The sequence below is a fragment of the Orycteropus afer genome, unplaced genomic scaffold, assembly GCF_000298275.1.
Source record: "Orycteropus afer afer isolate SDZICR_OR568_19922 unplaced genomic scaffold, OryAfe1.0 scaffold00026, whole genome shotgun sequence".
NCBI lineage: Eukaryota > Metazoa > Chordata > Mammalia > Tubulidentata > Orycteropodidae > Orycteropus > Orycteropus afer.
The window spans coordinates 8,364,037-8,376,841 of record NW_006921613.1 but is presented as its reverse complement, the minus strand read 5'-3'; the positions used below and the strand labels follow the sequence as shown (position 1 = coordinate 8,376,841).

Here is a 12,805-nt window from a genome sequence, read left to right as displayed (position 1 = left end):
TAGGCACCATCTAGTTCTTCTGGTCTCATAGTCGTATAGGCTGCAGATCAGATGGTGTATCAGTCGCTAGGACTAATTGTTTCCATGAATTTTGGTTTCCTTCATTCTTCTTTGCTCTGGATGAGGAGAGACCCATCGTTGCATCTAGATGGCAGCTTTCTAGCTTTTAAGATCCCAGTTGCTACTCACTAAGGTAGGAGGTGGAACAATGTTTTGTATAGCATGTTATGCCAAATGAGCTTGATGTCCCCTGCGACTATGGTCCCAAGCCCGCAGGTTCAACTACTTGGTGTCTCTGGGTAGCTGGCTGTGACCAAGCAGTGACCATAAACTTGCCCCTTGTCAGCTCTACTATACACCTGGGAATTCTGATCATTCACATAAACTTGTAGGACCACTTTCTGCCAACCCTATATATGTTCTTGGATACACTCCCCATTTCATAGACATACCTAATCATACAACCTGTCCACCCATCTATCCACCCATATATCCATGTTTGCCTTCATTGACAACACAGTACTATATGTGCAAAAGGGTTCATATTTGACGTCTATACCTCCCATGTTCCTCTCTATGTCTTTCTCATCCTCAATGCTGTCATATTGGTCTATTCAGTTCTTACTATCTCTTTGCCATAATCCTAATCCAAACCAAATTTATTGCCATTGAGTCAATTCTGACTCATGGCAACTGCTATTGGGTTTCCAAGGCTGTGAATCTTTGTGGAAGCAGACTGCCCCATCTTTCTTCCATAGAGCAGCTGGTGGGTTCAAACCACTGATCTTTTGGTTGGCAGCTAAATGTCTTCACCACTATAGCACTGTTGTTGTTGTTGTTATGTGCCGTCGAGTTAGCCCCGACTCATAGCGACCCCCTCCTTGGGTTTCCGAGGCTAGAGCTTCTTAATCCTAATCCGCAATACTGGTAGCATAGCGCTTAAGGCACTTGACTGCTAACCAAAAGGCTGATGGTTCAAACTCACCAGCCGCTCCTCGGAAGGAAGATGGGCAATCTACTTCCGTAGTGATACTGCCTCGGCAACCCAAGAAGGGGTCGCTATGAGTTGGGTCTGACTCGACGGCACATAACAACAACAAGAAGGAGTTACATAGTTGGAAAAATAAAAAGGTTTATGAGGAAAAAATAAAATTGGAAATGTTATGTGTTATGTGCCGTCGAGTCGGCCCCGACTCATAGCGACCCCTCCTTGGGTTTCCGAGGCAGTATCACTACGGAAGTAGGATTGCCCAACCTTCCTTCATAAAAAAGTCTAGTAAGGGAGCAACCCAAGGAGATATACTAATGATCAAGCATTAGCATCTTGCAGTTATATTTGCTTGTAACATCAAGAAAAAAAACGAAGCTTTATAACAAAAGCATTATAATAGGTTAATTTCCTTTATCAGGTTCTTATTGGACTAACATTAAAATTTGTTTTATATGTCAAAGATGGTCCTAATTTAAGCCTGAAAGTACCATTTAAACTCATAGTTTCCAAGTGAAAAGGACCAGTACTCTAGACTATCACTAGGGCCTTCTCTCTGCATGTAGGACCATGCCACCCACTCAGCCAGCCCTAATCAAAAATGCAATTCACCTGCTACTACAGTCTAGGTATTTGGTATTCAGAAGTGTTTATTGTAGCAGCAAGATGGTAAAAGAATACATACAGTAATAATTATGGGTACTGACAGTTCTTACATTGTATTTTAGTATACAATCATTTTAAAAGGCAAAAGAGTAGCAGAACACTTACCAACACTCTGCTTGTTATTAGAACAAGCACAGATTCAGATGGAAAGAAGCACACCCCAGAAGTAAAAAGGTGATGATCCTTTTCCTTGGTATAAGCCAAAATGATAATTACACAAATATTTATTTCTATCACAAATCAAATTATAAACATTCTAAAGAGACCAACCTACAAATCACCTGAAGGAAGTGCATAGAGAAGACAGTTTATTATAGTGGTCCCAGACATACTACTTGGGAATCGGTCAAACCTTGAGCACAAGCCCCCTTTCACCACTTACTAGCCATATGACTTTGGGAAAATTATGTAGCCTTCATATACCTCAATTTCATCATATGTAAAACGAGAGTCTTATTATTTATTTCCCTAGCCCTAGATGCTGGAGGAAATTTTTTTTCTTTCCCTAAATTGAGTATGAGTCTGATAATTGATATTTAAAGAAACTGGACAGCCAAGAGGCATAGGCATAATCTGCGGCATATTTATCTTTGCCTTTGAGAAGATATTTTCCTTATTTGGCAACACATCTCAGATCTGAATTTACATCAGTGGCAACATACTCATCTGAACTTTAACGTAATTCAAGCTCTTAAATATCTTTAAAATGACTCCACTATGATATAGCACTGAGATGGAAAACTATTGTGCTCATAGAAGACTGTAAATCACATGCAATAAAAGTCAATGGAAATTACTAACTCTCTCAGCTTATACCATAACATTTTCAAAAGTGGAAACTGGAAAAGTTAGTGTGACCAAATCATGGAGTCAAATGTCTAAATGTCAAACTTTCAGCTACTTTCCAGAAAATCTGTTTAATTATCAGGGATATGTAATTTTATTAAAGGCAAAAAATTTAAAAGCTTAACCAAATAGGAACCAATAAAAAAGTTTTCTTTGATATGCCTATGCATGCCTCAGCTTTATCACACGTAAGATGTCCAAAACCACTTTTGGCCAATAGCAGTAACGTACATCATTATATTGACATGCTGTTTTATATCCTATGCCTTGATCTCTTTGTATTGATAGGTGCCACTGAGCCAGCTCTGACTCATAGAGACCCTACGTACAACAGAACAAAACAGTGTCTGGCCATGCCCCAACCTCACAATCCTTGCTACACCTGAGCTCACTGCTGCAGCCAGTGTCAATCCATCTCAATGAGGGTCTTCCCCTTTTTTGCTGACCCTCCACTTTACCAAGCATGATATCCTTCTCCAGGGAATGGTTCCTTCTGACAACATTACCAGAAGAGGTGAGAATACCTCTATATTTGCACAGGCCTCTCAATTTCAGAAACATCTATATGCCCCCGCCCCCCAAAGGGTAGATTAAAATTCTAAAAACCAAACTCATTGCCACTGAATAGATTCCAACTCATAGCAACCTATGAGTAGAACTGCCGCACAGGGTTTCTAAGGCTGCACTCTTTACAGAAGCAAACTGCCATATCTTTCTCCTATAGACTGGTTGGTGGGTTTAAACCACCAATCTTTCAGTGAGCAGCTGAATGCTTATCCATTGTGCCATCAGGCCTCCTTGAAAGAAATTAAAGAGAACCTAAATAAATGGAAAGATATCCAATGCTCATGGACTGGAAGGCTTAATACCATCAACATGTCAAAAACTACCCAAAGCGATCTACAGATTCAACAAAATCCCAAGAGTTGTTTTTGCAGAAATGGAAAAGCCAATCTTCAAATACATATAGAATTGCAAGGAGTCCTGAATAGCTAACACAATCTTGAAAAAAAGAACAAAGCTGAAGAACTCATACTTCCTGATTTTAGAACATACTATATAAAGCTACAATAACGTAAGAGTGTGGTATTGGCATAAGGATAAACATCTAGCCCAATGGAATAGTATTGAGAGTACATCTGTGTGTAGCCAATTGATTTTTATCAAGGATGCCAAGTCCATTCAAGGGGGAAAGAAAAGTCTTTTCAACAAATGGTACTAGAACAACCATATTTTAACACAAAAAAGAATGAAGTTAGACACTTACCTCATATCATATACAAAAATTAACTCAAAATGGATCAATGACCTAACTACAGGTAAGAGCTAATACCATAAAATTCTTAGAAGAAAACAGAGAGATAAATCTTCATGGCCTTAGACTTAGCAATGGATTCTTAGAAATGATATCAGAAAGACAAGCAACAAAAGAGAAAATTAGATAAACAGAACTTTATCAAAATTAAAAAGTTCTGTGCATCAAAGAACATTTTCAAGAAAATAAAAAGACAATCTACTGAATGGGAACTATCCGAAACTAGGTATCTGGTAAGGGTTTACTATCTAGAATACTTAAAGAACTCCTACAACTTAACAACAAAAAGACAACTCAATTAAAAAAGGGCAAAGAACTTAAATAGACATTTCTCAAGAGAAGATACACAAATGACCAATAAGCACATGAAAAGATGTGCAACATCATTAGTCATTTCAAGTATATAAATCAAAACCAAAACAAGAGATCACTGCACACTCATTAGGATGGCTATTATCAAAAGAAAAGAAAGAAAAAATAACAAGTATTGGCAAGGATGTAGAGAAATTGGAACCCATGGGTATTATTAGTTGGAATGTAAAATGGCACAGCCACTATGGAAAACAGTTTAATGGTTCCTCAAGAAGTTTTATACAAAACTCCCATATGATGCAGCAATTCCACTACTAGGAATATACTCAAAAGAATTGAAAACTGGGACTCAATACATATATACCAATGTTCATTGAAGGATTATTTACAATAGCAAAAAGGTGGAAATAACACAAGTGTGTGTTTATCAACAGATGAATGGATAAACAAAAGTGGTATATACATAAAATGGAATATTTATTATTCAACCATAAAGTAAAATGAAGCTCTGTAACATTCTATGAAATGTTACATACTCTGAAACCATTATGCTGAGTGAAATAAACCAGACAATATGCAAATCTGTAGAGAAAGAAAGTACATTAGAGGTTATTAGAGGTAGAGAGAGGAATGGGGAATTAACGCTTAACGGGTACAAAGTTCCTATTTGGAGTGATGAAACAGTTTGGAAAATAGTGGTGATGGTTATACAACCCTGTCAATGTAATTAATACCTCTGAATTGTATACTTTAAATGGTTAAAATGGCAAACTTTATGTTATATATACTTTACCACAATAAAATAATTTTTTTAATAAGTATTTTAGTTAAGTATAAAGGAAAACCCTATCTATACTAGCTATTAATTAATATTAGTTAATTAATACTGTTTTTGTCATCATTTAACAACAGATCTCCCTTTAATGGTGGTTTTGGTATGCTATTTTTCCTGGTTCTGTCACTCACTAAGATTCCATGTGCTTCAACTGACAAAAATTAAAAGTTATAAAAAAGCAATTTCATATATATTTATCTACTTTATACAAAAGGTCACAAACTGGTAAAACAAAGGACCAAATTGGGCACACAGATATCTTTTCCGTGAATCACACAAGTTTGTTAATTTCAATTAGCTGTCAACATTTAATATCAAGATTTAATATTCTTTTAAAATTCAGATTTTTGTGAAAAAAGAGAAAATGACCTCACCAGGCACATAACTCTAAGAGGTAAGCAGCGTATGGATCCCTGCACTGCCTTATTCTCTTCACCCAATATAATCTCAACCTTGTCCACTTTAGCCTTTTAAACTCTCCTGGCCTTGGGAAGTATTTGAATCTGTAACATTTCATGTATACATTTGACTTGGTTTACTAACCGGGAGTTTCTGAAGAATTGGACAAGGGAGCAGATGCTTCAGCTAAGGCAGCTAATGTAGCTAATACTGATGTAGATGAGTTTCCAAACTGAACTGCAGAGACACCCGTTTCATCTATAAGAAAAGAAAAAACAGATGTGAACTTTTAAGGCACTTAATCGAATGCCTATTTCTGGTATTCTATTTTATTTTAACTCTTAAATGAAGTTTGGATAGTTTTATAAAAGACAAGCTTGGATAGCATTTGTTGTTTGTTGTTGTTGTGTGCCATCGAGTCAGACCCGACTCATAGCGACCCCTCCTTGGGTTTCCAAGGCAGTATCACTACAGAAGTAGATTGCCCCATCTTCCTTCCGAGGATTAGGTTTTGAAAGATAATATTGTATTGTGCTTGCAATATTATCTTTATTTTCTCATAAAAATTTGTTTTTTCCATTGATACCAAAGAAAACCAAAATGCCTAATATGATCTTACCCTCATTCTCCAACAGTCCTTTCTTAAAAGGACGAATACCTACTAAAGCATAACAACTATCCAACAGCTATCCTCTATGCATCTCAATACCTGTTGCCTTGGATGAATTTTCTGAAGATACCAGACCTGTTAGGTTCACCACCCCTCCAGGTCCAATGATAAACTGTGGTGTTGCAGCATGTATCGTCACAGTGTCAGGACTCTCTGGGTTTGTGTTGATTTGGTTCTGCATTGCAATCTAGAGGAAAAATCATCACAATGGTTTCAGAACTAAAACCAGCACATATAGGCACAGATTCCCAATGCAGTACAAACACATATAAAAGAGAACATTGTCTAATTTAAGAGGAATCGCACAATACAAAATGACAACCTTTGTTTGTGGTCTACTGAGAGTGTTGTGCTAAACTGTAGTTATTAATTCACATCCCAAATTCCTCTATTAGGTAAAGCAGCAAAATTCTATGAGAAGAGAAATAAGTATCTGAAAAGGCTATAAAGAATAGAGACATACTGGACACTGAAAGATATTCTGCTGCCCTGTGGCTACAGAAATATAATTATCAACCTATTTCCTCTCTACTACATTCAGCATTATATAGCATATATATAAAGCATGACCTTCCCAATTAGAGTTCCCCATCTTAACTCTGGTCCCCAAAGTGTACTTCTAGAAGTAAGAGAATGAGAAGAGGCACGACAAAATTCATTTTCCTGAACATAGAACATTTTTTAAATAATTAGCTGACATTCAATGGAGCCAAATGTTCTGGGAGAGGAAGAGTTCTACTGGAAAAGGTAACAAGAAGATAGGCAAGAGAAGGCAGCAACTTAAGAAGATAATTTACATCAATGTTGTCTAACTAAAGCAAAGAGAAATAATGTTGGTTACTAGAAAAACCTGCTAAAAACCAGAAGTAACTATGCCTGCAAAGAAACTTTTAAGAATGATTAAAACAAAAAAAAAAAAAAGAAAAGAAACAAATGAATAAGACTACATCATTCATTTGATGGACATTATTACAGTTGCATTAAAAAAAATTAATGGAAGCATACTAGATTTTGAAAAACTCATCTGGTATCAAAATATGCAACAAAATAACCAACAGAATAAATTATCTATAAGAGGAATTCAGGAACTTAAACCATAGAGTGATCACTTTATCTAATCTTCTGATGATACATTAAAAGATTGTGGTCATATAATGAGGAGCTTAAGCAGTAATGAACAAAGAGGAAGTCAAAGACAAAAAGGCCTGTTCAAAATTACCAAGTCCAAAATCAAAAGCTACAAGTTAAATAGGTCAAATCTTCCACAAGACAGAGAACCATAAATAAAAGCTTCCTTGTGTTGATTTTCTTAAATTAAAAGCCAAAAGTTACCTGTAGTATCTCTGCTAAATCTTCATTCCCATTGTCTATTGAAATATCAAATGCGGTTTTACAAAATTTACTTTGTGTGTGTACATCAGCACCATATTTGATTAAAAGTTCCACCACTGCTGGATGATTGTGTTCTGTGGCCCAATGTAGAGCTGTCATCTTTAGCATGTCTTTTGCATTAACATCAGCACCATGCTGCAATAATATTTCCAAATAAGATTGACAAAATATGAAATACAATGAATTCATGATATGAAAATACTAGTCACTAAGCTTTAAAGGAAAAATTTAATACCAACATAATCAACTCCAATTTTTTTGTTTTAAATAATCCATAAGTTCCAGGAATCACCACCATCCATCACTATTTTTCTATCATGCCGACTTTTCTAATTTCCTTCTAATTTCACAGAAAGGCAGCAAATTTTTTTTCAGTCACCCAGCTATGGTATGAAGGACTAAAAAGGCATCAGAAGGGAAGAAAAACTATAAGCATGCCTCCAAACCGTTCTTTATTGCTATCATAGGAGCTTGTTACCTACTTCCTCATTTACACAAAAATATCTTTGCTTTCAAAACCAGTGCAATACAAACAATTAAAAGGGAGCTATGTAGACGTTTGCTGTCCAATATGGTAGTCACTAGACACATGTGGTTATTAAGTACCTAAAATATAACAGTCCAAATAAAGATGTGCTGTAAGCATAAATACACATTGGATTTCAAAGACTTAATACCTCAGTAATAATTTTTGTACTAATTATGTTGAAATGCTAATACTTTGTATATATTGGGCTAAATAATATACAATGCTAAAGGTACTTTTTACTTCTGTAAATGCAGTTGCTAGAAAATTTAGAATTATGTATGACTTTCACTTGTGGCTTATAATGTATTTCTTTTGGATAGCACTGATCTAGAGTCCAGGATTTAAAAAAAAAAAAAAAAAGTCAGCTCAAAAATCATGTCTAAATCTATCACTCTCTATTTAAAAATTTTCTATATAATGCTTTGGCATTATTAAAGAAAAATCATCATCTGTTTATCATTCAGCCCTAATATTACCTTCCATGAGCATTTTAACAATGTATTTTAGTACATTAAAAGGGCAGAAGGCAAAGCTATAGTCCCTTACCATAGCGTAGCTCAAGGTCTAACAAATCAATTGTTGACTCAACCAAGATTATACCTAAAAGAATTTTTTCCTTCACAAAGGAAAACTTTAAGGTAACTTTCATTTGATAGATTTATACATATTTAAAAAATGAAATCACAAAAGTAAAATACTAAGTAGGCATTCAGTAAAACTAGCTTTCTTCTTCCTTTTATACAACCACAAAAACTTTAGGAGCTTACTTTCAAAAGCAGAGAGTAAAAAGAAAACAAATACCTTAAGCAACACCTCTACTATGCTGGCATGGCCCTCTGAAGCTGCCATATGTAATGGTGTCCGGTCCACTTTGGTTCTGGCATCCCTACTTACACCAGCTCGGAGTAGCACCTCTGTGGTGGAATAATGCCCGTATTGTGCTGCCAGATGAAGTGGAGAAGTTCCCAGCTATGCCACAGGGAAAAAAAAAAATGTAGTCATTTTTAATACACCTCTACTACTACTTATTATTTTGTTTTTTTATGTTTACAAAAAAAGCACAGTATTTCATATTATCTGTTTCCATAGTAACTCAAAGCTTGAAATAACTTCATTTATGCAACATCTTCATAGGGGCCTTTAAGAATTCTCATATACTTTTTTCTTTTTAATTTTTACTGTGATCTGGATGAAAGTTTACAGAGCAAATTCATTTTCCATACAGCAGCTCATATACACTTCATCTCATGACATTGACTGCAATTTCCCACAACGCAACAGCTCTCTTCCCACTTCCTTCCCATAGTTACCTCCTCTTCCTGTGTCCTTCCCTCCCATGTACTCCTGCCCCACCGAACTGTCTCCCTGTGCATACAGAGCCCTTCTATTCTCCCACAATTGATCTCTCCAAGGAGTGTATCTACCTATTGTAAAGGTTCAGCTCATATGCCTGTCTTTAAAAATTCTCATACACTTTTCAGTGAAAAAATGCTATGACTTGCTTTCTTTGTTATTTCTTCATCATAAATAGGTGTAAAAAATTAATTTAGATCATTAGGATTTGAGATACTTTTCTGAGTATTGAAATGTTTTCCTTCAACCAATCAAATAAACTTGCTATATTAACTTCTTTTCATCTATAAAATTCCTATCAAATAAATGTAATAGGGCACATTTCTACATTTAATGGATCAGAACTGTTTTGTAGGACTTAAAAAATAAAGTATCTTACTTATCTTTTCAAAAGGAACTCACACAGTCGTTTTTCAAGGGCACAATCTTAGGTACATTTGCCAAAAGTAAGTCAGGGCAGAAAAAACAGCCAAGTTCTCCTGAAATTGGTTCCATATGGTCTGCCCACTAAATTGACTCTACATGCACAATTTATAAAAGGGGAAGTATTAAAATATGGATAGAAAAACTAAAACAGTTACTGTCAAGTCAATTCTGCCTCATGATGACCCCAAGTGTGTCAGAGTAGAACTGTGCTCCATAGGGTTATCAATGGCTGATTTTTTGGGAACAGATCAACAGGCTTCTGAGCGGACTTGAACAGTCAACCTACCAGTTAGCAGCTGAGCTCTTAACCATGTGCGCCACCCAGACGACTCCCAATGTAAGGGAAGGGACAGTCATATCAGAGACATAACTTTTTATAGGTGAAAATTAGAATTAAGTTATATTACATGTACTGAGAGGCATAAAAAGTCCCTATAACTCTGATTACCAAGTTACTGATGCTCCAAAGAACCAAAGATATTTCACACAGAACATAAAATCTGCTATCACCGTAAAAATAGCAACTAAGCTCTGGTAGCATAGTGCCTAAGGCACTTGACTGTTAACCAGAAGGCTGGAGGTTCAAACCCACCAGCCACTCCTCGGAGGGAAGACTGGGCAATCTACTTCCGTAGTGATACTGCCTTGGCAACCCAAGGAGGGGTCGCTATGAGTTGGGGCCGACTTGATGGCACATAACAACAACAACAAAGTTTTCTGAGTACTTTTCTAAGACTTTTACACATATTAATTCATTGTATTTCCTCATATGATACAATCCTTATTTGGTAGGGCAAAAACCTAAGGCAAAAGAGGTTAGCAATTTGCCTGAAGTCACACAAGTAAAACCCAGGCATGTGCTATAACATCTCTCAGTATGTGGCAAAATGGAAATCACTTACCCCAGGAATAACTTATCTTGTCGTTATTTTAAAATCTTACATTTTTAAGAGAGAGTCATTCTACAAGATTAAAAAAGATTCTTGAACAATTCTTCCTTTCTCCATGGCTACTTGCATTTTTCCATAAATAGCCTTTTCTACACTCTTAAATTCTAATACTTAATGAAAGTAAATAGTCTTTTCAGCAACCAAGACTTTTGTTTCATGTGATATAGTCTATTTTGTATTTTTTTCCTTTCTTTCCCTTCCCCTTTTTAGTTGTTGAAAATATAATATACGTACCTGAAAGAAAAATAAGGTAAACTCCTGTGAAACCACTACCATGGCCTTATAATAAACAGTGTTAATAATTAAAAATTACGTATGTTTGAAATTCTTCATAACAAAACTATTGTTTTTAATGACAAATTTTAAAAAAGACTAAATAGCCAAATTAACAAATAAAATCTAGAATTTTTACTTGTTATCAATGGAAAGGTTAATACAAATCCCTAGCATTCCATATTACCCAAGCTTCTTTCTTGATTTAATATCAAAATTAAACAGATGTGTTTTCTGTCTTCCTCACTAAATTGACTTTTATAGTTACTAAGAACTCATTCTTACCTTTCTTCCTACTTGGTCATGTTTGCGATGGTTTTATAAGTATCAATTGTAACACAATTTTTCACCCTTTTATGAGCAGTCATAACACTAACCTCAATCTTTATTATTTTCTAAATTATAAACTCCACCTGTGCTATTTGTAAGACCTGTAAAATAAATCCCAAACAATTACATTGTACTCCACAGTCTAAAAGAGAAATTCTTTGCGAAAAGAATTTATGGATAAGGCTGTTCAATTTAAAAAGAAAAAAAAAAAAAGAGAGAGATAGAGAAAAGAAAGAAAACCATTAATTTTAAAAGACAGCTATAATTCTAAAATAACAAATTTGAAAAAAAATAATTTTTTCCCACTTATAAATGAAATATTGACTAAATTACTATGGAAAAACTCTGAAATGAGAAGGGGAAAAAAAAAACTATAATATTAAAGTAATTCTTTACCCAGTCTGTAGTAAAAGGAGCTCCATTTGCCATCAAAATACGAACTTCATCATCTTGACCTGCTCGTGCGGCTTCTAAAAGCTTCTTTCCCAAATCTACCAGGGACATCTAAACAAAATATAGATGAACTTAACATCAACATCTCCATTTATATGTTATGACATGAACTTTCCCCCCATCTTTATTAATAAGTCATTTCTTAATTATCCCTTCAAAAAGTTGTGGCATGATTAATCTAAAACTACAGATCACACAAAAGCAATTTCTATCTGGATTTTTGGAGTAGATGTGCCTTTATCATTTAAGTTTTATACAGAATAGTAAAATTAGTTTGAATTTTCTAAAAATAGGAACGGGTAGGTAGCAAAGAAGAGGTAAGTAGAAAAGAAAAGCTGGTCTAAAAAGCAACTAATTGTTTTCACTGGAAGAGTTGTAACAATAACATTTCTCATAAAGGTATACAGAAATAAGGTACAAGATACTGTTCTCCTTCACTAATGCAAATTAAACTATATCTGCTATAACTTTTTTTGCCAAATGTGTTCAGAATCTTGACATAAGAATTTTTCACCTCTGGTGGCATAGTGCTTAAGGCATTTGACTGCTAACCAGAAGGCCGGTGGTTCAAACCCACTAGCCACTCCTGGGAAGGAAGACTAGGCAATCTACTTCCATAGGGATATGCCTTGGAAACCCAAAGAGGGGTTGCTATGAGTCGGGATCTACTTGACAGCAGTGAGTTTGGTTTGGTTTGGTATATGCAATGTCCATTTAAGTTCTTCTAGAGACAGCACAATTCACATTCCAAGAAAATACTGAAAAGAGAATCTAATGGTATTATCACTAAAAAGCTAGAAAGTGCCAATCAATGGATGGATGTATAAACAAACGTGGTACATACATACAATGGAATACTACTTAGCCAGTAAGAGAAATGAAGTCTTGGTACATGCTACAATAAGGATGGAGCTTGAAGATATTGCGCTGACTAAAATAAGTCAATCACAAAAGGACAAAACTTCATGACCCCGTTTATATAAAAAGACACAAAAACCAAAAAAACAAATTCATCGCCATTGAGTCGGATCTGACTCATAGCGACCTCTCCTTGGGTTTCCAAGGCAG

The 12,805-nt window shown here is 35.3% G+C and overlaps 1 protein-coding gene across 1 annotated transcript in view; it reads right to left on the bottom strand.

Annotated features, from left to right (window-relative positions):
• GABPB1 (GA binding protein transcription factor subunit beta 1) overlaps positions 1 to 11,788 on the bottom strand; it is a 37,501-nt gene extending 25,713 nt beyond the window's left edge. The window contains exons 1-5 of the mRNA XM_007935184.2: positions 11,681 to 11,788; positions 8,754 to 8,921; positions 7,364 to 7,558; positions 6,071 to 6,218; positions 5,506 to 5,619 (exon numbers count right to left, since the gene is read on the bottom strand). Coding sequence (XP_007933375.1) covers positions 5,506 to 5,619; positions 6,071 to 6,218; positions 7,364 to 7,558; positions 8,754 to 8,921; positions 11,681 to 11,788 — 733 coding nt within the window. The remainder of the gene's footprint in view (positions 1 to 5,505; positions 5,620 to 6,070; positions 6,219 to 7,363; positions 7,559 to 8,753; positions 8,922 to 11,680) is intronic.
• Between the last annotated feature and the right edge of the window lie 1,017 nt (positions 11,789 to 12,805).